The 26,945-nt window shown below is 40.1% G+C and overlaps 1 protein-coding gene across 6 annotated transcripts in view; it reads left to right on the top strand.

Annotated features, from left to right (window-relative positions):
- Window positions 1-26,945, top strand: part of ARHGEF28 (Rho guanine nucleotide exchange factor 28) — a 127,198-nt gene that overhangs the window by 72,820 nt on the left and 27,433 nt on the right. For 4 of the 6 annotated variants that reach the window (XM_068666816.1, XM_068666819.1, XM_068666815.1 and 1 more), the window contains 21 exons: window positions 367-497; window positions 2,380-2,681; window positions 5,528-5,723; window positions 6,684-6,795; window positions 8,406-8,486; window positions 9,473-9,512; window positions 9,750-9,873; window positions 11,291-11,423; window positions 11,781-11,836; window positions 13,338-13,389; window positions 13,839-13,986; window positions 14,093-14,211; window positions 15,797-15,937; window positions 16,409-16,659; window positions 17,575-17,697; window positions 18,066-18,183; window positions 19,083-19,337; window positions 20,310-20,386; window positions 21,086-21,264; window positions 21,893-21,987; window positions 22,831-23,013. In XM_068666816.1, the coding sequence (XP_068522917.1) occupies window positions 367-497; window positions 2,380-2,681; window positions 5,528-5,723; window positions 6,684-6,795; window positions 8,406-8,486; window positions 9,473-9,512; window positions 9,750-9,873; window positions 11,291-11,423; window positions 11,781-11,836; window positions 13,338-13,389; window positions 13,839-13,986; window positions 14,093-14,211; window positions 15,797-15,937; window positions 16,409-16,659; window positions 17,575-17,697; window positions 18,066-18,183; window positions 19,083-19,337; window positions 20,310-20,386; window positions 21,086-21,264; window positions 21,893-21,987; window positions 22,831-23,013 (2,916 nt within the window). The remainder of the gene's footprint in view (window positions 1-366; window positions 498-2,379; window positions 2,682-5,527; window positions 5,724-6,683; window positions 6,796-8,405; window positions 8,487-9,472; window positions 9,513-9,749; window positions 9,874-11,290; window positions 11,424-11,780; window positions 11,837-13,337; window positions 13,390-13,838; window positions 13,987-14,092; window positions 14,212-15,796; window positions 15,938-16,408; window positions 16,660-17,574; window positions 17,698-18,065; window positions 18,184-19,082; window positions 19,338-20,309; window positions 20,387-21,085; window positions 21,265-21,892; window positions 21,988-22,830; window positions 23,014-26,945) is intronic. The other 2 variants (XM_068666818.1, XM_068666817.1) reach the window with 1 other exon arrangement.

Below are 26,945 nucleotides of genomic sequence, written 5' to 3'. Positions count from 1 at the left end.
TTCCAGCCCATAAATCTTGTCCTATTTACTGCGGTTATACTTCTGCAGCCACAGACTGTACAAAGTTCTAGCTTGGTAGGAAAATTGGAAGGTGTTCCTAGCCAAGCTGCAGGAACACTTACTTTTTATGAATCATTTTGTGGTATCTTTTGTAGTTTTGTTGGCTATAGGTTTCTAGAAACATATACCAAGTGTTAGGCAATTAAGAAATTGGCAGATGTTTGAGAGGCCACGCAAACATTTCTCAAATTGTAATCTTAAGATTTGGTGCTTAATAGTTAAACTTCTCAATTTTTTATGACATTACATAAAAAAGAAAATGGTTTGAGAAATAATTGCCTATTTTCCACAATTTATTTTTTCCAGAGCAGAGACATCCTACCTTTGATGTTCTTAGGAAGCTCAAAACTCCACCTACTTTCTTTGCTGCTGCCAGACATTCTGCCGTGTTGAATGGAGGAGACGAAATATATGCAAACTGCATGGTAGTAGACCAAGTAAGTTTATGTTTGAACTTCATGGAAAGGTGAGAAGCTGAAGTCAGTGCCTTAGAGTTGATGCAGAGCTCCTGGATTGGTATTCACATTTCTTATCAATTTATTAGCAGCACTGGAGGTTAGAGAGCATGCAGACCAAACTGTATTTTAGATCAGTGCATTGCACCTGAAATACCTCCTCATGGTCACACTTCTGTATCATAACCTGGGGAAGGGGGACTAATCCAATCTTAGTCATTGTGTGTAATTGAACAGCTGCAAAATTTTGGCAGCATGAGGCTATGTTTTAGTGAAGGCTGAAGTGATCTATTTGTTTATAATGTACTATGAGCTTTGACTTGGGTGAAAGTTTCAATATAGGAGTAAGAAATGATAATATCGTAATGTTAGAAAAAGGCTGAGATTTTGAGGTGTGATTTCTTTCTCTTGCTTTCTCTTTTTTTCTTCATGCCTTTGTGCCTTCCTCTCTCCCTCTCCCTCTCCCCATTCAAGCACTACATACACTGCAGTCCTATGACTGCTGAGGCAGAAGTTTCTGTCAGATGTCAGTATGTTCAAAATGCACCTAAAGTTACTGAGAGATGCATGAAATAATGACCTAGGAGTGAGTAAATAGCAGGGTACTCTTTATGAATATCAGTGAATCCTTGATTTTAATAATACTGTGGTGGTAAGGACAGAGCTGCAGAAATGCAGATGTTACCTGAGTATATTGCTTGTGGGACCTTCAGTTTGGATTACTACCCTTTCACAGCTCAACGTGTAGCCACTTTAACTTAATCAAACTGCTGACTGGGGCAAAATTCTCCTTTAAGCACTGCTCTGCCAGCATCACTGACCCACTCTGTGGTTGTGTGGAGTGGAAACACTGCCTGCACAGTGATAACTTCGGAGGGAGGAGCAGCTGTAAAACCTGGGAGAATAATTTTTCATTTATGCATCTCATTTGCACAGCACAAGAGAACTACCTTTGATTGCAAATATGGACCGCTGTAAAAATGTCAGCAGTTCTTTCCATCTCTTATGAAACATTGTTATGAATGGGATAATACATCTCAAATGGGGATGGAGAGAAGGTAATCAATCATCTGAAAAAAGAGGACTTTGGAAACACTTCCACTCCTTCATTCCTTCTTGCTTATACAGGTGCTTTTGGGAGGTTGTCTTCACTGGCTTTTCAATATTATTCTGCATCTATCTAGACAGCAGTAGTGTCTAACTAAAAGACTGACAACAAACTGAATTGAATATCTTATGCAGATTTGACAGAGAATTTCAACCTTAGTTTCATAAAGAATTAAGCGTTTGTAAACAGGGTCTAAATCCTAATCCCTGTTCCTGAGAAAACAGTTTCTAGCTGCATTCTTGGTTTTGTGCCAGAGAAAGGATGCCTCATGGCTTGCAACTGCTTAATGACAAAAAAAGAAAGATTCCTTTCTCATCCTTATGTGGAGAACCTCAGTTTCAGGTCATGCATTTTTATCTCAAAGGTCAGGGAACCAGTATGGAAAAAATAAAAGTGTGCGTAATGTATAGGCTGATTTTTCCAAATTAAATTGCATAGTTTAAATTTTCTTCCATATGTTCCCCACTAATGTATTATGCATATTTTTTGATTGACTTCAAGATTTTTGGTTACTATCAATTACTGTCAATCCATTACTACTGTCATGCAAAACAGCAGCACAAGGTCTAGAACTTCTTAGCCATAAAATTTATCTTCAGTTCATGTAGTATAAAAAGACCTATAAATTCACATGCTACAAAAAGTAACAGAGGAAAAAAAATGAAATAACCATAGAATGGCAAACTAACTTGGTCCTTGTTCCCTGACAAGATATCTTGTTACTACATTTTATCAGCATTTGCTTTTCCTCTGCAGGTTGGGGATTCAAAGATGAACTACATTCATGGAGATGGTGTCAGCAGTGAAACATGTTTGAATTCCACCAACTCAGCATCAGTGGCAAAGAGCTCTTCGACTCTGTCTCTGGAGGAGAATGACCAATATAGATGTGATCCCAATGAAAGAAATCAAATGTCAGTAAAAAACAGAAAAAATGTAGGTTTAAGGCATACTGTTTTACCTTCTGATCTGTATGGACCAGATTCCACACAAGACATTCCATATAAGACATTAATTAAGAAGAGAGGTCGACTTTGTGCTGACATGAAAGAAAAAAGGTATGGAATTGACTCAATAATATGGCCAGAGTAAGAATTGTTTACAATAATCTTTTATTTTATAAGATGAGGCAGAATCTGAAGTAATAAATATTTTTGGCAGGGTAAAATCACTGTTTTCATTAACTGATATTTAAATTGTCTTAATGATCTGTTTTTATATGATAGTTATGAAGACTTTTATCTATCTTTATTTTATTTACAAACAAAAGGTGTCTTCTAAGCAGATTAATTTTTAATGCAAATTTTATATATCTTTAACCTTTTTTCTTGTAATAATACAAAGAAAATTTCTTGTAATATACAAAAAAGAAATCAGCTTTTCACCGTAAGTTTTCATTATGGTGTTTTTGTCAGAAATTGCAATTTCACCCTGAGTTTTTCTCACTTTTTGTCATTATTTGGGAATAGTTTGACTATTTGTCATTAAGGGAATAGTTCAAAATCCATTGAATTCTGTAGGAGTCTTTTCTTTCTTGGCACTGATATGTGGAAGGAACAGCATATTCATGAATTTATATGCTTTTTAACCTCAAAATACATAGTACACAGTACAGTTCATGTTTCTGATAGGTTCAGACTTTTCTGCTCTTGTGCTGATACAAAAAGTGTGAGGCCAGCAGAGCCAGTTCTCTGAGGACTCTCCGTCAAATGGCTTTAGGTTATGCTGGTTATGCTGGGAACTGACTGGCTTCAGGAATGCAGAGAGAACTTTGAAGAAGAAATGATAATTTTTGCTTTTAGCAATTGGTTAATACCCTAGGGAAAACCAAACCAAAAAAAAAAAAAACAAACAACAAACCAAACCAAAACAAACCAACAAAAATCAACCAACCAAAAATAAACAAACAAAAACCAACCAAACAACAAAACAACAACAAAAATGCTGTATTGCTGCTCTGGGTAGAAGAGACCTGAAGTCCATTCCTTCTTATGCAGAAGTAAATTTGAATTTGTATTCCACTTTTCAGGAGTGTTTGGACTAACTGGACCTAGGGCACCATATCTATGTAAAAACAATTGGAAAGGGAGCAGTAGAGGCTATTCATCATTGTTGATCAATATGATTCAAAGTGATCAATAACATTTTCTCTGTCATAGTCTTGCTTTCCTTAAGCAACTATAAAATCCCACTGGGAGGAATGTTTTGCCACGGATAAGGCAACAAATATTAGACTAAAAGTTGATCTTTCTCAGACCTTTCTGTTTTACTAGCTATGGGGATAAAATACACACTACCATAAATAATCTTCTTCTGCCTTTCTGACATAAACATTCTTTCTCCTATACTTGTTTAGTTATTCCTAACTTTGTAAGACTGAGGTCAGGTAGCTATATATAAGCTTTAAGAGCTTATATGAATTTTCAGAGAGATGTGATTGACCTTGATGTATCCACAGTGTAAATGGTTCAAATATTGTGCATAAAATGAGAAAAATCAGTATGTAATTTCAGTGGCATCTTCCTTGAAGGATCTGGGGTGATGTGGCAAGTTAATTAGTAGATCTTTAAAACATCTTTCTATGTCAGAAAAAAATCCTGGCTAAGGTACCCCTAGTAAGACATGCACTGCTTGCCTATTGACATAGACATGTATTGCTTTTCCAGTTTTAAAACATGACAATAACTGATAATACGGTTGAATAACATTTCTGAGAAATCACATACGATATTATTTGGAAACATTGTGAAAGACGGTCTTCAGAAATGTAATAAGGAAGTAATTTTGGATTGTATTGATAGATTCCTCCTTTGGCAAACTGAATTGTAGTGGTGTGGGAAGGAGTTACTGTGCTAATATTTCTGGTAGAAACTCTGGCTATTTAGAAATACCACACATAACTTAAAGTTTTATGTTGTAAGGCTGGAATGTTATTGCAAGCAGTCAACCAGTCTTTCCAGTAGCACTGATGAAGAGACCATGAACTCACATGTGCAGCCAGTGTGACCCGACGTGGGAGACCCCTTGCAGCCTGATGCTGCTGAGAAGTCTTATTGTCCTATTCTGTACAGGAACCCCTGCCAATCAAATTATCTAGATGTTCGATATATTGATTTAGCCAGAGATTTTTGAATATGTTTATAGAATCACAGTAGAGCTTGGGTTGGAAGGAACCTTAAAGACTGTCTAGTTCAACTTTCTGACATAGGCAGGGACACCTTCCACTACAGTACATTGCCCAAAGTCCTGTCCAACCTGGGCTCAAACACCTCCAGGAATGGGGCATCCACAGCTTCTCTGAGCAACCTCTTCTAGTGCCTCACCACCTACATATGTTTTTAAATGTATATATTTTGAAATTAATCTCATAAACTATTTCAGACCCTCCTTCAGATCTCTGTTTTCTTTTCCATCCCCCATCAATTCACGGGTGTAGAAAAGACTTCTGTGAGTAGCCGCATGGTATGGTTTACATAAACACACATGCGCACATAGGCACACAGCAAAATCCACACGTCTATGTATCTTCCTGCTGAGATCTGAGCTAGTTGTCTTGGTTCTTCTTATTGTTTATGTAGATTGGCAGGTACTTGTGTGGAACAAAATATCTCCTTTTAAGGGAAATAACTATCCTGGTTCTGAATATCATCCTCCAGAGGTGGCTAAATGTGGTGGGAATCTGGGTGACTTGGACAATGCAAATATCTGTACTGCAGATCCACTGGGTTAGGTCAGAAAGTCCTGTGCAAAGTGACCAGGTGATGGGAAAAATGTGAGGGTACTCAAGAGTGTGACTTGGGTTGTCATTTATCAGAGTATGCAGACGTATCATTGCTTTGTGGCATTAAGGTTGAGACTGATTCATAAAATCCGTGAGACTTAAAGACTTTGTTGTCTGCTTCAGTTCAAGCCTTGATGACCTTGAAGTAGACAGCGGAAATGATGGTGTTTTGGACAGACCCCACATTTCCTCCCTTCCCCTCGGCCCTTCAGATGTGAAGGCTTGCAGCAGAGATGGATTAGACTCTTCTGAGATGAGCAGTGATTTTAATATCAACCAGACAGAATTGCTTTCCTTATCCACCAGTCTGCAAACCAAGGTATGTGATACTGTTTTGATGTGGATTGTCATCCTTTTAAGTTAGTCACTGAAAACATACAAGCAACTCCTGAAATCTGAAAGTGAAAATTCGCTTCCCAGGTGGAAGTCACAGCTGCTAGTCTCTCCAGAGAACAGCCTGGACAGGGGTGTGGAGCAGGAGCTCCATGGTTGCGGCCAGGTTTGTCAGCAGCACAGGAAAAGGGTCACCAGAGACTGCCTTCACCTTTGGGAAAGCATCATTTATCAGAACTGTTTCAGAGGAAATAGATCAGGTTCAGTGAATAAGCATTTTCCAACCAAAATATATTGAGTTAGAAAATGTTTAACCAGCTGTAGTTATGTGAAAGGGTAACAGCTTTGTAAAGAATAAATCCAGTCTGCTGCCTACCATAAAACAATTGCTAGACTCATGGAGGGTCAGCTGGGTTTTGTACAAGGACCAGTGCAGATCTGTCCTCCAGGTTACGGTTTCCTAAAGTATTCTGGCTACATTTGTTTTCGTTAGACCTTGGTGCCATTTCTGTCAATATCTGACACATATACAGAGTTATTCTATATTCATAGAGATTCTTTATATTTTATTAGGCAGGCTACTTGTGAAACTGTAGTTTTATCTGACCTTCAGTAAATAATCACATGAAGGGAGAAAAGAAGTCCAGCAAGAGCTGAATTCTGTTAGGGAGACTTTTAAAAGCAGTATAAGCAGTTTAGGAATAGCCTGTCTTGAAATTTAAATGATGTATCAAAAATCAGAGGGGGTTCCTTTCAAGCCATATCATTGACATAGTGGGAGTTCATAGTTCAAGCTGTACTTGAATTTAAGACTTTAATGAAGCCAAGTAAATATATGTGTGTGGTCAACTGTCTCTTTTAGAAATGTTGCCACTGATTTATTTTGGTTCCATTGCTGGCAAATTTCAAACTGATACAGGTTCTCATTTGCTGCAATTTGTTGTAGGAATGCTCACTTTCTGGAATTCGGTCACGCTCCTATTCCTGCTCCTCACCAAAAGATGTATTAGGAAGACCTTACATTCCTCAGGACTTCACAGTTGGTGATTCAAATGAAGGTCAGTGCCAGCTCTGCTCTTGCTTTTCATCTGCACCCATGTTTGCCTGCTTCAGACCCAGTGCTGATGTCTTTACTCAGGCCCGTTGTGTCCCCTCGGTACCTATGTGCACAAGGTCCATGCACTCATAGACCTCACTAGTGCCCGTGAATGAAGGCTTTGGTTGCCCTCAGGTTCCTGTACCATCTTCCCTTGCTTTTCTCCCATGTACTACCTCCTCATGCTGTCCCCCAATACAGCAGCGGATTCTTAGGAGGACATGTGAACTGGGACAGCGAGAGCGTTAGTCAGAACAGGTAATGCAGACACTAATCTTCTTTTCCAAAGAGCCTTACCCTAACCTCCTGCTGTGTGCCCAACAGAGACTTAAAGAAGGCTAAAGATGATGCGGAAGCAGAGTTGGAGAAGGCGAGTGGCCTCAGTTTCCCTTAGATCCTGGCGAATCTCTAAAATTGGTGGTTTTGTGGTCTTTTTCATAATCAGAACCCACTCTCTCCTTCAAGCAAAGTTGGAGGTGTCTCGAGGGGGATTCATGCATATGGCATCTGCATGCTGTTCAAGCTGAGGGTTGGGCTCAGCCTGTTTCTGATCAGATCGAGCTGTCAGATTTATAAGTGAACAGGTGTTTTCCTACGGAAAAATTCTGTAAGAACATCACATTCTATTCCGGTGTTGTCAAAACGACTTTTCTGCTTAACCTGTAATGTCTTACAAATTGTTTCTAACATGCTTTATTCTGAGTAAGATTTCATGTCCCCTTGAAATGAGTACTGTGTGCTGCAGCATGTAGTTGTGCTGCATTTTGTCACGCCGCTTACGTATTTGCAACCATTCGTATCCTACAGATTAGTGAAAAGTCTTTGAAAATGCAGGGCAGAAGGAAATAAGTAAAGTATGTCACAGAAGCAGAGGATGGCTGATAAGCAGAACCTTGTAATGTGTGTGCTTAGAGTTAAAACCAAGTCCCTTTGACCTTGTTGCCAAAGGGACCGTTGGTGTCACAGAACATTAAGTTTCATCCAGACACCCTTACCTGCTCCAACCTGATCTGGGCTTGAGCCCACATCCTGTCCATTCTCTCCTCCCTTCCCCCTAAGACTGTCAGTGCTAGACATTTCCCTGTGTTGTTGGAAACCTTCTCCTTCTCCTTCTCCTTTGGAAAAAAGCCGCTCTGCAGCCCAGACTGCAAAAGTAGCGTGCTCTGCACTCGCCAACTGCTGGGAGCAAGGGCCATGGATGAGAGGACTAACTCGTCCTGGCCTCTGCAGGCTACAGAGGGGCTGTGTCTAGGTCCATTTGGGTGTCTGCCTGCTGGAAACCTGCCCCTTCTGCCCAGCTGCCAGCTCATGAGGCATCTCACTCAGGGCCTGGCTGTGCCAGAGGGAGGCACTGCTGACCCTGTACATGGCAATGAGGTGTAAGCCAAAGAGAGGAATGCACGATGGCAACAGGCTGGTCTTTCTCACACCAAATATGATGAAAAAATGGGAAATCCCCATCTATTTCTGAGGGAAGCTTTTTGATATGCTCAGGTTTAAAACAGCTGCCTGTTTTTATTCAAGAAGGTATTACCAGGCCATAACAGTAAAGGATTTGTCCCTGCTCTGTAGATGGTGTGCTCATGAACAGTGGTCGATCCCTCCTTCAGGCTCTTACACTCTCTAAGTCAGTGTCTCTGCTCCACCCCTGTAGTAAGTACCACGACAACCCCACGGCGCTGTTTTGCATGAAGCTGCCTTCATCTTCCTTGGGCACCATGGCCTTCGTGTCTTCAGAAAGCATCCTGCTGCACAGGTTTTGTTTGGCAGCTAACTGAGATGCTGTTTTGGTCTCGCTGCTTCTTTGACTCTGGCTCTCGCTAACCTGAACTACATGTTTGTCTGAAGACGTGCTGATTCAGTGGAGCATGTTTAAGTTTGTATCTAACCTTAAACATGGCACAGTCTGATGCTTCAGGTTAGCTGTTCAAGTATCTTTCTGATACTTTTCAAGTAATCTCTGCAAAACTAAATTACTTCTCATATGGAAATAGTAGAGGAAATTCTAATTTATCAAAACAACCCAGCTTACCTATCTATCTATCTACTTATTTATTTATTTTTGTTTTCTAGGTAGTTAGCTGCAAAGTGTCTCCTTGAGACCTCTCCACTCTTTCCAGGGTGTAAACGTTTAAAAAGTGACATGGTCTGTGCAGTACATAGGCTAGTACTGTTCCTCTTTAGGAAAAGTCTTTTTTTTTTTTTTTTTTTTTTTTAATAGTGTTCTAGATAAAGCTGCATTAAACAGGCAATTGTGAATGTTAGAAGAATATCATGAAGATATATTATGACAGATCTGCTAAAAAGCAAAATGGAGTATGAATGATTCAAGTCTGGGTTGTTAAGAAAAAAAATATATATTTTTTATTTTTTCTTAAGACTGTTTGTAGAGGCTGGCATTTGCTGATACCTGTCTATCTCAGTTCTATCAGGTTCCACCAGCTAACCACAGCCCAGTCAGCAGTGGCGTTACCCTAGAAAAAGCTGCTTCTAATGTACCTATTTGTTTTTGCTTCCCTAATTTTAAAATGACATTGCAAGCGCTTAATGACAAGCTTACGGCCCGGTGGAGGTCGCGTGTTTCCCGTGAACGTGGTGTCTTCCCAGCCTGATGTTGGTTACCTGCTTGTGTCTTGCAGAGCGAGCGTACAGCCTGCCCGAGCACTCCCGGGAGAAAAGGTAGGATGCTCGTCGGGCACGGGTCCCCAGGAGCCGGGAGCGGGTCTGTGCAAGCGTGCTGCCACCTAGGGAGCCGAGCGGGGAAAAAATAAATGAAGTGTTTATCATCTTTGTAATAATGAGAACTAAAACCAGAATTAAACGCTGTAGCTGTAAATGTCAGATGAAGCAACCCCCATCTAGGTTCTGCTCTGTTTCCCACTGGGATGAGTTGTTTTTGCTGGTCTGTGTTTCTAGGATTCAGGAGGAGGAATGGGATAAGTATATTGTTCCTTCAAAAGCAGAGCCTGAAAAATGTAAAGTGAGTCGGACTTTCAGCTTTCTAATGAACAGAATGACTAGCTCGCGGAATAAGTGCAAGGTAATTTGAGATTTATGTCTATATTATTATCTATAATTATGTCACTGTGATTAAATTAATTGTAGATGAGAATCTAAATTTTTATGTAGACATAGCTTGTTCTTTATTGCAAAAAACATGTAATAGGAAGAAACATAAGTCTTTAGCTTTTAATTTTAAAACATATACAGAATACCCTCAAAAGACCTTCATATTAGAAAAACAGCTTTCCTTTTAAATGATAGCATTAGCAAAACAACATCAACTGGTGCCAGTGCCATTTTTTAATGTTATCGATAATTTCATTTTACTGTTTAGCCAAAGTTGAAATGTCTTTAGAAATACCTTTAAGAAATAATTTTCTCTGATAAATAAAATTAAAAATATATTCCTATTCTTGTAATCATTCTCAATAAGTGCTCAAGTCTGTAGCGTGGGCACTTAGTCATTGTACATGGGCACTTAATCAGTTGAATTTCCTTTATTTGAAGTTAATGGTACTTCTTGTATGAGTAAATGCTGCTTAGCATCAAAAAGAGGTGCAGATTCAAGGCCTGTTTGGTCAAACACACGTGTTATGAAAGGTAGATGACAATATTTGTGGTTTAATCTTGAGACACCTGAAGTGTAGATGAATGGCATCAATTAAAAGATTGAGGGGTGGATTTGGCCTGTGGGTTGTTTCAGCAGTTTTGCAGGCTTTCTAATGCACACTGCTGTGCCCCAGGATATCCTAACATATGTGGGTATGAAGATGGTTAGCAAACTACTGCTGGGGTGAGATCTTCCCACGAGGCAGAGCTGGCTGTGAACATATATGTCCAGTCCAGCAGCCATACATGAATGTGTTTCTGTGTGGTCTCCTAAAGGATGACTACCAGAAGTGCTCAGAGGAATGTATGCTCACACCAACAGAAGTACTGTAAAAATAGTCAAAAATTATTAAATCCATTAACACTTATTGAAAATAGGTTATTTCCAATGTCATTTAATATCTGAAGACAGTTTGCATAAGATTATGTGAATGCAGCTTTAACTGCACAGGCATGAGTTTGCCTGTACTCCTCAAGAAGATGCAAACAAACAAACAAACAAAAATATTTTTTGTATGTGGCAAGTCAATAAGACTTATTAAATTTTGTTTTCTGGCCCTTTCTTTTTTGCAGATTTTTAAATGCCAGTCTTCCTTGTGATAATGCTTTCTCGCCTAGCTGCCAGTGAAATTAATGCCTTCATCGTTTTAGAACTTTAACAATGTCAGATGTAATAATATATTATAGTATTATAAGTCTTCCAGAACAAGGAATGAATGCTTTAAGATCCTTTGCTCTTAAGAGAATGCTGTAGTGTTTTTAAGGTTGAATAATTTTATCTTCTTTCCTAATGTTCTTCCCGCCCCCCCCTTTTTTTTTTCTTGTCTGTGCTGTTGGGGATGAAGACAAAAAATAAAGATACCAAAGATAAAGAGAAACTGAACAGACATAATTTTATAAATGGGACTTTCTCAGGAGTTATGCCATGTATGGCCTGCGAAAAGGCTCTCCTAGGAAAGGAGTCCCTTCAGTGCTCTTGTAAGTAGTTGCTGGCTTTTGTGTGTGAATTTGCAGTGCTCTGAAACCTGCTTTGGAGATCCTGGTTCAGTGTTTTATGTCAAAAAGAAACCTTGCCTAGATTTGGAAGTACCTACTTCATGTAGCGGGCTGAGGTTGGCAGGGGAGAAGGAGGTAAGGACAGCAGATGAAAACTTCAGAAGGGACCACAGTCGTCTCCAGGCAGAGACTTCTTCCGGCTGTAGCATCACAGCAGCCTCAAGTATACTTTAGTAAGGGGATCTGAATGAGGAAAAGTGATGAAGCCTCAGAATAACATCATCTGCAGGCTGAGGACCCTGTTCAGGATCAGGCTTTGAAATGTACCTTCTCTTTCAGATTGCAACATGATTGTCCATAAAAGCTGTAAGGAGTGTGCTCCTGTTTGCACCAAGGTAACTTCCTACACCACACTGTTCTCTTTAGAGAATATTTGCTTTCCAAGGGGTTTAGAAACAAAGTGAAGAAAAAGCAGAAAGCACAGGAAGCCTTTGCGGACCTAATGTCTATATATGTATGCAAAGCATTACAAGGGCATTAAAGTGTCTAATGTGAGCAACACAGCAAGCTCTGTGCTTGAACCTGAATTTCTAGAAGAGGGTCAAAAATAAGTTTAAAGTGTTATTTGTATTTTTTAGGAACTGCAAGGGCAAGTTGGGAAACGGTGTGCCTGGAGGGTACACAAAGGGATTAAAAAGAAAGGCTTCCCAAAGTCATGGACATCCCTTTTGCAGAAATGAGGTCCTATATGTGTGTAATAATGGAAAGCAGTGATGGTGGGGACTTCAGGAGGTGACCTAGTCCATCTTGTTACTCTGGGGCAAGCTGACCTTTAGCTAACAATTTTGGCAGATGTTTTTCTGATGTGCTCTGGAAAATCTCTCATGGAGGAGACTCCACAGCCTGTCTAGGCACTCACCCCCAGCGTTCAGCTGCCACTGCAGACAGAGAAAACTCAGGGCTAGAGAATATACAGGCTGCTTCCCTTTAAGTAGGTATTCAGATATGGTGAAGTTATCATAAGAAATATGTCACTTTCAAAAATAGATGTGTAAGGTTATTGCCCGCATGGAATAAAACGGGTCTAGCAAAGAAGTGTGCCACAGTGATGCAGGTCATTCTTCAAATCACTGGAGTGTGCCTTTCTGGTGTAGCGGGGTTTTGCATCATGGTGGCTTGCAGGAAGAATATTTCCACACAGAGTCTTCAGGGTAAACAAGGCTTAAACTGGATGTAAAACAGGTATTTTTATTTGTTTTGTTTATAGCTCTCATGTTATAGCACACATTTCTGGCCAACTAGAGGACACTAGGAGAGCTGAACTGGCAATTTTATTTATTGGGACTGATAGGTTATTTGTCAAGAGGAGACAACAGCCTTTCCCCACCATTCTTGTTGACTCATCTCAACAAGAATGAGATACAGAAAACATTCACTGAACCACCTCAGGTGAAATACATGTCTAAGCACAACAGCCTTTCATGACAGGTTTTGCAAAGCACTTTTTGGAAGGATGGTTGATTCTGCCTCTTGACACCTAGCCCAGACTTCCTCAGGCAGTATCCTGCCACAAGTATTTCACGTATATTTGAATATAAAGCCCTGAAGATGATCTCCTTTTCTTGCAGCCTTCATGGCAATATTGATACATAAAAAGCAGCTTATAGTAGCTCAGTAATTCTCTTTGGTATAAATAGATTCAGTTTTGTATTGTACAAATAAAGTTTTATTTTGACTTAGGTTTATTTGATATTTTTTGAAATTAGGAACATCATTTAGGACCATTTTCTTGAAGCCCTTTTGTGTGATGTTACATGTAAGTGAATTACTAGCTTGACTATTCAGTGTGCTGTCAGCTGTGATTTCATTGTTATTTCAAAAATAATTCTTTTTCAGAAATCCCAGGAGAGGTACCATAACAAAAGCAAGCCCCAAGCTGGTGTAGCAAGTAAGTATTTTTATAGGCTAAGATGTGTAAACGTGGCACTTCAAAGTTAAGCCTCCTTGAAAAAATCAGGGGAATGACAACAGAAACTGTCCTTCATCATTCATGGGAATGGAAATCAGAAGTAGCTAGTTCTGTCTTGTGCTTTTGAGTATGTCACTCACCATATGCATAGATATTTGGGTCTTCTGGTGTTCAAGTTGCAATGTGGGAGCATGTATGATTAGATATTGTTTTCTTATCAATAGTAACCACACTGGAGCTATTCCACTTTGCTGGGAGACTTATCTTTATGTTCTGTGGTAGAATATTACAGTCTTGCACCATGTTTGGGAGGACATTCCTGGTACCTGGTATGGGTCTGTAAGAAAACCAGATAGCATTTTAGTTTAACTATGTTATTAATATATGCTATACATTTTCAAAATGCTATTTTGTGCTTTGCTTCATAGATTCACGGCTTGGAGATATTCCACAGCCTGTGCTGTCCTCAGTGCGTCCTTCTTCCTCTGTGCCTATTGGACTGTCTGCTGGGTGGAGGGAAGCCTTGCCACAGTCCCACTTGTTGTCCAAAAGTGTTCCCAGTGCCAGTTCTGAAAGGTAGAGGGTAGCCACCAAGATTCTTTGCTAAATATATCATTCAGCATTTCTGGGAAAATTGCATCCATTAAATATATTTTTTTTTCCTTTTCCCCTGCTATGGAAGATCTATGCCATTTCCTGAGGAAGACTCTGAGACTAGTACCTGGAGGTCCAAGTCGCGTTCTGAGGAGATGTTACAGGCATTAGGGAGCTTTTCTTCAACAGATACATTTATGATGGAAGGTGAGAAGTATTATACAAATGTTGCGTTTTATAACCTATATTCAAAGAGCAAAATAGGTCATTATTTTTAATTAATTATTTTAACATTATTTATTATTAATTTAATATCACTTAATTATTATCATTATTCCTATATAATTAGTTGATACAGGAAGGTGCTTATAAAAGACAAGCAACCTATTTTTGCGAGTTAAAACTGAGTCCTTCATTAAAGTGATACAAACAGACACAATAGTCTTAAAATACAGCTTTTTCTTTCTTCCTGGTAACTAACTCTTTGAAAACTTTTAGAATATTTTTGTATGGTGTTGCCACTGGAAAAAAATAGGGTAAATATATTTGGCATCCTTGCAGAAAAAATATACTTTCTGCACTCACCTAATTGTTTCTATTGTCAACATACATTGGAAAATATAAACCTACATCCTTTCTGTTTCCCCAGTAGCCTCCAGTCTTGCCCTTGTGGCCTAGAAGGCCAATGGTGTCCTGGGGTATTTGGAAGATTGTTTCCAGCAGGCTGAGGGAGGTGATCTTCCCCTTTACTCAGCCCTGGTGAGGCCACACCTGGAGTATTGTGTCCAGTTCTGGGCTCCCCAGTACAAGAAGGACATGGAGCTACTGGATCGAGTTCAGAGGAGGGCTACGAAGATGATGAGAGGACTGGAACAGCTGTCATATGAGGACAGGCTGAGAGAACTGGGCCTGTTTAGCCTGGAAAAGAGAAGGCTGAGGGGAGGCCTCATCAATGAGTATAAATATTTGAGGGGAGGGTGTTGAGCAGATGGAGCCAGTCTCTTTTCTGTTGTGCCAGTGACCGGACAAGAGGCAATGGGCACAAACTGAAGCAAAGGAGGTTCTGGCTGAATATGAGAGGGCATTTCTTTACTGAGAGGGTGACAGAGCACTGGCTCAGGTTGCCCAGAGAGGTTGTGGAGTCTCCTCTGGAGATGTTCAAAATCTCTCTGGATGCCTGTGCAGTGTGCTCTAGGTGATTCTGCTCGGCAGGGGGGTTGGACGTGGTGGTATTCAGAGGTCTCTTCCAACCTCAGTCATTCTATGATTCCAAATCTTATCTCCCACTGGTAAACTGCCCTCCAAAATGGATACACATCCTTGTGAGGTGAACAGATATAGGCATTTTCTGTAGGTAGGTGAGAGGCTAAATTTCAAAGATGAAGGGAATCCTTTCACAAAAGGTAGTGTGGTTATGCTATGCAGGACATCTGCAAAATGAATAGTGATCCTCCAAAATCACAGATACTTTCGAAAATGATGGATTTTATTTTTAAATTTGAAAGGTTTCTTCAAGTGAAAAAGGGTAAAAGGATTTAATCTGAGAAGATTTTCTTTGTTTGTTCTTCTCCCCTGCTGTCACATTTGCATTTCAATACTACAGTAATGCTATTGACATCTGGCAAGCATTTCTGTTATAAAACCAATAGCCAGCATTTGCAGAAGTTGCTTAAACTTAATTCCTATGATTTGATGATTTGTCCTCTTTATTTACAAATAGATGTGTGTGTGCAAAGGAGTGTCCCTTAACATTCATACAGCTGGTATATATGAGTTATACATTTTCCCACAGATTATGTGGATTCGTCTCAGTGGACTGACCTCAGCTCAGATGCAAGAGAATTTGAAGCAGAGTCCTGGAGTCTTGTGGTGGACCCAGCATTCTATCACAAGCAAGAAAAGGATGTCATCAAGAGGCAGGATGTCATTTTTGGTCAGTATATCAAAGCTTCGTGTAAGTTTGGAAACAACTGGGTGTAGAAAATGCACTAGGGAACCTGACATTTTATGTCTGGAAGAATGAATGGCTCAATTTAGAATAATAAGGCTCAAAGAACATTTTTGTCACAGATTATGACTTATTCTAGAGCTAAGGAAATGTTGGAGCATACAGTTTACCAAAGACATGCCTACCCTGTTCACAGGATGGTTGAGGTTGGAAGAGACCTCATCCAGTTCCCATTTTAATCAGTTGCTATCCTAGCATGGTCAGTGGGGTACAACTGAGAAAGCCGCACTAGAGCTCGATATATTAAGTCTTCTCACTGGCATAATCTATTAGGTTTGAGGCTCACAAAGGAAAATTGATTATGTGTGATATATGATATATAATATAATATATCACAGAAGGTGTCTAAAATGTTCAGGTGATTACTACACTTAGCTGTTTTCTTTTATGCCGCAGAGCTGGTGCAAACAGAAGTGCATCACATCCGTACCCTGCTCATTATGTCTGAAATATTCAGGAAGGGAATGAAAGAAGAACTACAGCTGGACCACAACACAGTGAATAAGATATTCCCCTGCTTAGACGAGCTACTGGAGATCCACAAGCAATTCTTCTTCAGAATGAGAGAGAGACGGCAGGAATCATGTGAAGTGGGGAATGACCGTAATTTTGTAATCAGTAGAATTGGAGACATCCTTGTGCAACAGGTAGAGACATCAGCTCTGTTAATCCTTCACATATTCAGGGTTCTCAAATACGATTTACTGAGTTTGAAACTTTTTTGGGGGATGAGAAGAGGGCTAATGTTGCCTTATTAAATTCAATGTCCCCTTAAGGTTATGGCAGGGTGAAATAGCAATGAGAGAAAATAATTACTGACAGGTAACTGATAACAGGTGGATGAACTTGTACATGCATGGTACAAGTGACAAAGAAAGTGATGAATTTGAGATTCTGTTCATGATAAAAAGCTGCTCCCATGGATTGCTCAAACAGTAGCAATGGATTCGTTTTGTTAACAGCTAAGCAGAAGTGTGAATAATTGATCATGGAAGACAAACTATCCTTTCATTTCTTCATTTCATAAAGTGGTCTGGTGTGGTGTATCTCAGGTTGCTGCACATTAGAGGAGGGGTCGTCACATGTGCTTATGATAGCTGTAGTACTGCTAGCTAACTCTGCTTGCTTGCTGCCAGCAGTTTGGTTCCTTGCAATGAGTGCAGCTTTTCACCTTTTGGCAGTCAGTTCTCACCCTGCTGAACTAAAGAAGCTGAACTGTTGATATCTGTTTTATAAGTGATGGGGAGATCAGATGAATGCAAATAAGCCTTAAAGGGATCACATTTGCAAAGGAAGCAGTGTTATACTAGTTGGTCTAGCCATTATTTGCAGGATTGTCACGCTTGTGCCCTCTACAGCTTACCTTCCTCTCCTTACTCCTAAAATGGCTAGCCCATTTTTTGTTCTGTGGTGACAGACCCTGTTAGTGACATTCAGAGAACTTGACAAACAAGTAGCATAGAAGTTAGAGGTTCTGAGTATGTACAGAATATATTAATCCTTGGTATATACTTCTGTGTTAGTTGCGATGTTGAGCATGATTTAATTATTAATTTCTTCAGTTTTCAGAGGAAAATGCAACCAAAATGAAGAAAATATATGGTGAATTTTGCAGCCATCAGAAAGAAGCTGTTAGTCTCTTCAAAGAGTTGCAGCAAAACAAGAAATTCCACAATTTTATTAAGGTATGTTTCCACATGAATGTGATCCCTATGTAGCCTTTATTTAAAATTTAAGGATCAAAGTTATATTCAGTATCTCTCTTTTAGTAGTTAATAAAAACGTCAAGTTTTTTTCATTCTTAATGAGTGAGCTGATAAATTACAGTTTTATTTCAAATATATGAAAGCTTTGGCATTCAGTGTATATCACATACGTGTTTCTGTTGTAGCATACCTCATCCCTCAGGGCAACAAATCTTCCTTGGGGATGGTTCAGGTAACCCAGCATTTCATTTCAGTTTAGTCTAGCGTGTTGAGATCATATTTCTTATTAGTCAGTTGGTGCTTTGATAAGCATTTACTACTTAAGGTATGTATTTGTGTCTGTACAGCTGAGGAACAGCAACCTGTTGGCACGACGCCGAGGAATCCCTGAGTGCATTCTGCTTGTCACTCAGCGAATCACCAAATACCCTGTTCTGGTTGAAAGGATATTGCTGTACACAAAAGGTGAATAAAAGCTGAGTGTTGCTTCACGTCTGTAATCATAGTGCATTTCTAATGTAAGGAATATGCACTGATACAATTTATAAAAAGAATGAAATTCACTGTTCTGTAGAGAAACACAGCAATGTAAGTAACCACTGTTCAGGCAAATATCACCTAAAGTGTGAGTCTAGTATACATAGTCTTTGCCAAAGCTAGGATGTGAAAATTTCCAGGATTCCAGTGAGGTAAGTCCTAGAAGTCCAGTAGAACATGTTTTAGCAAAAGATCTTGAATAGAGGATGTGAATTAATTCAGGCAAGTATGTGCATGTTCTTCAAAATGAGATACAGTGAAGGATCTTGTAAAGTTAGGCAAATTATTGTTCGGCTTTTCAAACAAAAGTTTGAATAACCCTGCAATTTTGTAGAATATGTTAGAAATGCTAGAAGCTTACAGATATTACCCTCAAAATGGGTAATAAGTGAATATCGCAGAAAGTTTTTATACAATATTTCTATATTGTAGAAAGTTGCAAAATTTCCTTGGAAACTGTCTTTGAAATCCTTGAAATCCTATTTTAATTTCTTTTTAACTCTTAACCAGAAGAGTAATATATGATTTTACTTAGTAAAAAAAAAAAAAAAAAAAGAGATGCTAACAGCTCATAAATATGTCAGAAATATTCAATGTTTAGTTTTGACTGATGAATAAATCTGAGGTACTCGTCATCTTTTAACAGGCAAACCAAAGGCAGATATCTCTAGTATTTCTAGTAAGTTGATTACTGCGTTCAAGTTAAAATGACATATTTATCAATTTAAGCCTTGCATCATGTTGATGAGTTCCAAGAAAGTAAGGAATAATACTTTCTATTGAATATGTCAGCTATTATCATGTTGTTTATTTTTTGTTTCCTACAGAAGGAACAGAAGAACATAAAGACCTGTGCAAAGCCCTTCATTTAATTAAGGACATAATTGCAGCAGTAGATTTAAAAGTTAATGAATATGAGAAAAAGCAAAAGCTGTTGGAAATTCTCAGTCGGACTGACAACAAAACATACACAAAGCTGAAGAGCGGCTATGTTTTTAGGAAGCAGGACTTACTGAGAAAAGAGGGTACACTTCTTCATGAAGGTTTAGTGTACTGGAAAACAGCTACGGGTCGTTTCAAAGGTATTTCAAAGGCATCCTAGCAGTAAAGTCCTCTAACTCTTTATTTGCAAGTAACATATAATGATTGTTTGGTTTAAGAATGAAAGTACTTTGTTACACTGCATTGCAAACACAAATTTTTGGGTGAATGGTATTGAGAATATTGTTGGAAGAATAGTTCCAAAAGCTGCCATGTTTTATAGGTAATCCCCTGTATATTTAAAATGACAAGTTTGCCTACAGTGCCTGGGAAACTGTAAATTTTGTACATTCTACTGTTAGTTGCATTTTTTCTTCCAGACGCTTCTTTCAGTTCCCACAGTTCGCAGCTTCATCCCATGAAGTAGCTTCTTGACTTACATATTTATATTCTTCACAGCATTGACTACTGAAAATAAGGCATTAAAATTACATGCGGTTCTTCAGTGGTACTGGTACACAGACAGTGAAAAAGAAAACATGGAAGCAAATATGGCCAGAGCCCAGTTTTTACATTCAAGTTCACAGTCTGATTTTCACTTTAATCATATGTTGGGATTGTCTTTTTTTTAAACTTACTAATATTTGTTTTAAGATTTATAAAGCTATCTCCTCACTATTACTCCAGAAATGCTTTCATACTGTGCTGCTACAGGCAAAACAAAATTTGTGTGAGTTGTTCTTTGCCAGGTTGCCTGTCAGTGGCCTGGGAAATGTGGGGGGATGTTTGAGTGAGGGTTTCTGCTTTCCATGGGACAGTGCTCCAGCACTGTGCTGCAGGAGGGTGAATAGTAGAAAGTGGGGTCTTTCCCAGGAGGCACAAAGTGATGTCTTGCAGTTGCTTTGTGCAGACCATAGGGCAATCCAGCTATTTCCTGTTTAGTTTACTGTAGGATTATGTGGGAGACTTATTGAACAGGATTTCTTCCTTTTTAAAGTATAAAAGAAGAAATTAAGTATAGTGTTAAGTATAACCTTACAATTAAAAAAATCTTTTACTTTTCTCATTTTAAGACACCTTAGCTCTGCTTCTAACTGATGTGCTGCTGTTCTTACAAGAAAAAGATCAAAAATACATCTTTGCAGCTGTTGTAAGTATATTACCAGACTTTTGAATATATACATTACATTTTTGTTTGTGTATTTCTCAAATGTGAGGACCCTTTCTAGGTTATTCTCAAATATTGTTTAATTTCTTTAATCCTGGTAGTATATTCAGAACAGTAATGTACCAGTATATGGAAAACATGGTTTATTTTCAAAATTAAGAAATCTCGGGGAGGAAGAAGGATAAAACAACAGAATGATGTTTAGCGATGTGCCTCATCTGGTTATGAGGATGGGAAGCAGAGCAGGCTCTTTCAATTATCTAAAATAAATTTTAACTTCTGGTTCTGTTAAACAAAACAGAAGAATAATTTGACTGCAAATGTAGTAGTAAATACGCATAAAATATATGAAAGGTCATGGACTGAAGTTCCCAAACTTATTATAAATACTATATAAATACAGTGTGTCAGTATCATTGATCCCCTGGGATTTATTTTTTAGCACATACACAATGCTTTACTTGTTTGTGAATACTGTAAGGTATTTAACAAAAATAGTTTAAAAAGATGTCTGAATACTCATCTTTCGCAGCCATATACTTGGTGAGAACATGCATAGGCTGAGTTTAACAGTAGGAGAATTAGTTCAGTTAATTCAAAAATATGCCTTATTATAAAAGTATGGTATTTTATGAGAAACCCATTTATTTTTTTTTAATATACTGTGACTGTTTCCCCCAGGACCGGAAGCCTTCAGTTATCTGTCTTCAGAAACTCATAGTAAGAGAAGTAGCCAATGAAGAAAGGGGGATGTTTCTGATCAGCGCTTCATCTTCAGGACCTGAAATGTATGAGATTCATACCAGCTCCAAAGAGGAACGTAACAGCTGGATGAGGCATATTCAAGATGCAGTGGAAAGGTAGAGAAAAAGGCTTTTGGTTTTCACCTTGGCAGTCCAAAGCAGATAGGAGGTCATTTGGGTATTTGTTGCAGCGTGCTCTCTCTTCTGCACTGCACTGGATCTATCCTATGAGGCTGGGTTCACAAACACCAAAACCTCACCATCACTTCTGCCAAACTACCCGTTTTCTTCTGTTTTACCACTGAACCTACAGACCTTTCTTGCTCCCCATCAGATGTCCTCACCTGTCATTTTAGGCTTCTCTCACCTTTCCTTTTGGCACTGGATGCTTTCTTGAGTTCTGCAAGTGTCCATACATCCATTCTGGATAAATCCCCAATTACACCTTGGTATTAGTTCCTTAGGAATGTCAGGGAAAGCATTGCTCCATGTGGGAGCTGCAAACCTGCAGGAGGGCCAGCCACCCACTCACTGCATGATGTAACCTTATCAGGATTGAAAGGAATCCTTCAGTCTTGTTCATACCCAGTTACTGCTTTTTAAAGAAGTAGGCAAATGGCATGCTGCTGGATTGGAACAAAAGTTGATGTTGATGTTGTGCGATTTATTATGAATGCAAGGCTGTACTGAAGATAATTATAAATGTTCAGATTTTGCTTTATCCCCCTTTGTTTCATCTCTAAAGATGTCCAGAGGAAAAAAAGGGAAGAAAAATGAATGAATCTGATGAGGACAGACGTATTGCTGAGGCCAAAGCGTCCAGAATTCAGAAATATCAAGGTGCGGTACCTTTCCTGCCACTCTGAGACCTCTCGTGTCCTGAGAGTTTAGGATGAAGGAATAACATTCACGTGTTGACTGATGCACTCAGAATGGCTTAATATGCAGAGTCACAGCACAGAAAGCTAGGGTTGTCTGATTGTATATGGGAGTTGCCTGAAAAAGAACCATTTTTTTCCCAAGTACTTTATATTTTTACTACATTACTGTGAGTACAAAAGAAAAGGTAAAATGGCTTATTTCAGAATAAGCACTAAATTTTGCAGATTAGCATCAAGGTCAGATAGATTCCTATTTGTGGAAGTATCTCAAACCTCCAGTAACTACTTTTCTACTTGTTTATGGCAGTACACCTTTGCTGCTTTTATTTCTGTCTAAAAATATCACTAATCAAGACAAATTTCACTTCCTTGTTTCCTGTACACCTAATTTCCACATCTTTAAGTGCTGTAAGGAGAGAAATTTCACCAATGTCCTTCCTGGAGAGAGACACAGGGAAGGGCATCCTCCACTGAGAGCAGATGTTCTTTGATGTGGAGACAGTGAATTAGCCAAGTGCTTTTCCAGCATTGCTTATTGTGAGTGTAGCAGGAGATAGCTGAGTGCTCCAGAACGCCAGCAAGGCCACCTCATCAGGATAGGGCAGTTGCCTGGTCCTTTGTCAGGCAGGACAGACTATGGGATGAATTCGGGTCTTAGCCACTTGCAAAAGGTATCGTGTAGGTCTGTTGCCTAGCTCATCAGCAGTGTCTGTGTGGTGTAAGCATTAGAAGTGTGAATGTCCAAAGTGCTTTGCCTGCAGGTTAAAAAAATATTAATATGCTACTCAATTTTTGTTGACAGAATCACTGAGTAACCAGGACCAGCAAATCTGCAGCTGCTTGGAAGACAAGTTGCGTACCTATGCGGAACTGGTAGATATGATTGGGTTAAAGGATGTTCATGTAGAGCCTCACCTCCTTATCAAACTGGATTTTGGAGAAACTCCACAGGCTGTTTCACTGCTGGCAGCAGCACTCAGAGAAGGTGAGTTTGTATGGGAATAGTGGTTTCTGCCCTCTCCAAATGGGATTTCCAGGTAACATTTTACATTTCCAAGTAACAAAATACAGCCATGTTGGCTTGCGTTGCAATTCTACCAAGTCTCAAGAGCTGGCAGTGTCAAAACTTGGCAAATGATGCTGAGGAAAAGTCTCTTGAGTTTATACTTGTCAGGTGCATAAGATGGTGTCTCCCAGACTGTGACATAAGGGATATGTTTAGTGCATAACATATGTAAGCAGGCTGGACCGTGGTGTTAGGTTGTATCCAAGGAGTGTTTCCTTAACTGGACTCCTTGCAGTACAGCCTGGTGAAGAAGATCATGGGATACAGTGTGATACTGCATCTGGTCCCTTACCCTCACCTGCCTAGGTTGATTTGATGATAGGTCTGGATCATGTAGGGTCATATACAAACCAAACTGCAGATGGTATTGGCAGATTTGCCAAGACACACCTGCCATTAGAGGAGCTGTGTTTTTCTGCATAATATCTAGCAGGGGCTGGATAGCCTTGTGCCTACAGTGCTGTCCTCTGAAGTAAGGAAGACTGGTTTTGGTGATGTCTTGTATAGCTGGAGGTTTAGCCACATTCCTTTTAAACTTAGCTTAAAAGAGTCCTGATAAACTGAGCCATATCCAACATAGGGGTATGCTCTGAGAAGTACTGTAAGATTATAGCATCACATAGACTGACATCTGTGAGCAAATAACCAGCTGTCAACCCTAACAGCAAAGGTTGACCTCCATCATCATTATGAAGCCAGAGAATAAGTTTGTTGATAGACTTTGTCTTTAGATAAAGAATATAAGGTAGTGATGCCATAATAGATGTGATTTTATCTAAAACAGCAGCCTATACTGACACAGCTAATTCTGCCCACTTTTAGTTTTCACTTTCTTTCATGATACTCGTACTGTTGATGATGTCTTTTCAGCCCACTGTAATGAATTTACAGCGATGTGTGGAGGATTATTTTCCAGAACACAAATAGTAAGTCCCTGAGCTAATAACAGACTCTCTAGCAGTAAAACACTACTCAGAGTAGAGAAGGATAGAATTAGGAAATGCTTAGGCGAATTGGATATATTCAAATCCATGGGAAAGATGGAGTAAATCCAAGTATGCTCTGGGAGCTGGCCAATATCTTTGTGAGGATGCTTTCTATCATCTTCAAAGGGTCAAGGTGACCAGGAGATGTTCCTGATGACTTGAACACAAACAGCATTACACTGTTCTTCAAGAAGGAAGATAAAGGGAACTACAAAGCAGTCAGCCTCAGCTTAGCCTCTGGGAAGATGATGGAGGAAATACTCAAAGAAGCCTTTTCAAAACATGTGAAGAGGTGACTGGCAACAGCCAGTATGTATTCATTGAGGGCAAATTGACTAACTTGATGGTTTTTATGATGAGCAGAGATCAGCGCATGTTTTTACCTTTATATCTGCAAGGCAGTCAATGTGGCCTGCACTGGTTGTAGTATCCTTACAGCCACGTTGGTGATGTAAGGACTGCATAACTGGTTGGAAAATTGGCTGGCTTGCTGGGCTCAGAGGATTTTGATCTGCAGTACAGTGTCCAGCTGGCAACGTGTTATTAACGGAGAGGGAATCCCTAATAGGGAGTTAGGGATGGATATTGAGACCAGTACTTTTCAGCATATTATTAGTGAAGTAGCAAAGGAATTGAGTAAACTCTTGGCAAATTAATGACTGACAGCAAATGAGGAGGAGTGATTAATGTGCTGAAGATACCTCAACAGAGTGGGAAAATGTGCTGAGAAACCTCAACAAAATGACAGAGACAATGCAAAGTTCTGCATCTGGGATGGAGTAATCCGTGTATTGGTAGAGGCTGCATACTGGCTGGATAGAAAATAGCTTTGCAGAAGTGCACCTGGGAGTCTAGTGAACAGCAAGTTGACCATGAACCAGCAATGTGCCCTTGGGGCAAAGAAGGCCAGCAGGCTTGTGGGCTGCTGCAATAGAAGTGTTGCCAGCAGGTTGAGGGAGGTGGTCCTTCCTCTACACACCTGTGGTGGGAAGTATCTTGAATTCTGTGTCCAGTGGTGGGACATGGACATACCGGAGAGAGTCCAGTGAAGGGCATGAAGAATGTGATGTTTGAGGAGGGGCTGCGAAAGCTAAGCCTTGAAATAAGAAGGCTTGGTGGATCTTACAACTGTCTGCAACCAGATAAAAGGACTATAACAGAGAAGCTGAAGAAGAGCAGAGAAGCCATTATCTATCTCATTTGAGAAGCCCTGGAAGTCTGGTGAATTTCTCACTGCCTGCAAGAGGAGAAACAAAACCCCCATTTTTAAAAAGGGGAAAAAGGAAGACCAAAGAACCACAGGTTAGTCAGTCTCACCTCTGTGCCTAGCAAGATCACAGAGCAGATCCTCCTGGAAACTATGCTAAGTCACGTGGAAAATGAGATGATTGGTGACAGCCAACATGGCTTCACTAAGGACAGATCATGCCTGACAAACCTGGTGGCCTTTTATAATGGGGTTAAACATTGGTGGATAGGGGAAGAGTAACTGACATCATCTGCCTGGAGTTGTGCAAAGTATTTGACACTGTCCCCCACAATGTCCTTGTCTCTAAATTGGAGAGGCATGGATTTGATGGATGTACCACTTGGTAGGTAAGGAATTGGCTGGATGGTCACGCTCAAAGGACTGTGGCCAACAGCTCAATGTCCAAGTGGAGAGAGTAACAAGTGGTGTTCCTCAGGGGTTGATATGGGGACCTGTGCTATTTAACATCTTTGTTGGTGACATGGACAGTGGGATTGAGTGCACCCCTCAGAGAATTTGTTGATGACACTTTTTGCTGAAGCTGTGTGGTGCAGTTGACACACTGGAGGAAAAGGTTGGACCTGGACAGGTTCCTAAAGATGGACCTGGAAAGGCTCAAGAGTTGGGCCTGTGTGAACTTCATGAGGTTCAACAAGGCCAAGTCCTGCATCTGGGACGGGACAATCCCAAGCAAAAGTATGGGCTGTGCAGAGGGCAGCTCTGAGAGGAAGGACCTGGGGTTATTGGTTGATGAGAAGCTCAACATGGGCTGGCAATGTGCTATCACATCCCAGAAAGCCAGCTGTATCCTGGGCTACATCAAAAAAAGACATGGCCAGCAGGGTGGAGGAGGTGTTCTCTCCCTCTCTACTCTGCTCTCATGAGACCCCACCTGGACTACTGCATTCAGGTCTGGGGCCCCCAGCACAAGGAGGTCATGCGTCTGTTGGAGAGAGTCCAGAGGGGATAGTAAAGGGGATCTACAAGTATAGTAAATGGGCTAGAGCACCTCTCCTATGAAAAAAAGCTGAGAGAGTTGGGTTTGTTCAGCCTAAAGAAGGTAAGGCTCTGGGGAGACCTTATAGTGGCCTTCCAGTAAAGGGGACCTACAGGTAAGCTGGGGAGGGACTCTTTGTCAGGGAATGTTTTAACAGGACAAGGGGTAGAGGCTTTAAACTAAAAGAGTAGATTTAGATTAGATATAAGGAGAAAATTATTTGCTGTGAGAGTGGTGAGGCACTGCAACAGGTTGCCCAGAGAAGCTGTGGATGCCCCATCCCTGAAGTTCAAGGCCAGGCTGGAAGGGGTTTTGGGCAACCTGGTCTGGTAGGAGGTGTCCCTGCCCATGGCAGGGGGAGTGGAACAGGGTGATCTTTAGTGTCTCTTCCAACCCAAACAATTCTGTAATTCTATGAAGCTGAACTCTTGGAGGTGCATGGGGATAGGACAGGAGGCAGCAGGCACAGGTTGGAACATGGAGAATTCCAATAAAATAAAAGGAAAAAATTATATCACTGTGGGAATGGTCAAAAACTGGAGCAAGTCTCTCAGAGAGGTTGTGAACTCTCAGTCCCTCGATACTTTAAAAGCTTGCTTGTAGAAAGCTCTGAGTGACC

This window comes from Anas acuta, chromosome Z (genome assembly GCF_963932015.1).
Source record: "Anas acuta chromosome Z, bAnaAcu1.1, whole genome shotgun sequence".
In the NCBI taxonomy this organism is placed as follows: domain Eukaryota; kingdom Metazoa; phylum Chordata; class Aves; order Anseriformes; family Anatidae; genus Anas; species Anas acuta.
This window is presented reverse-complemented; position numbering and strand designations above follow the sequence as displayed.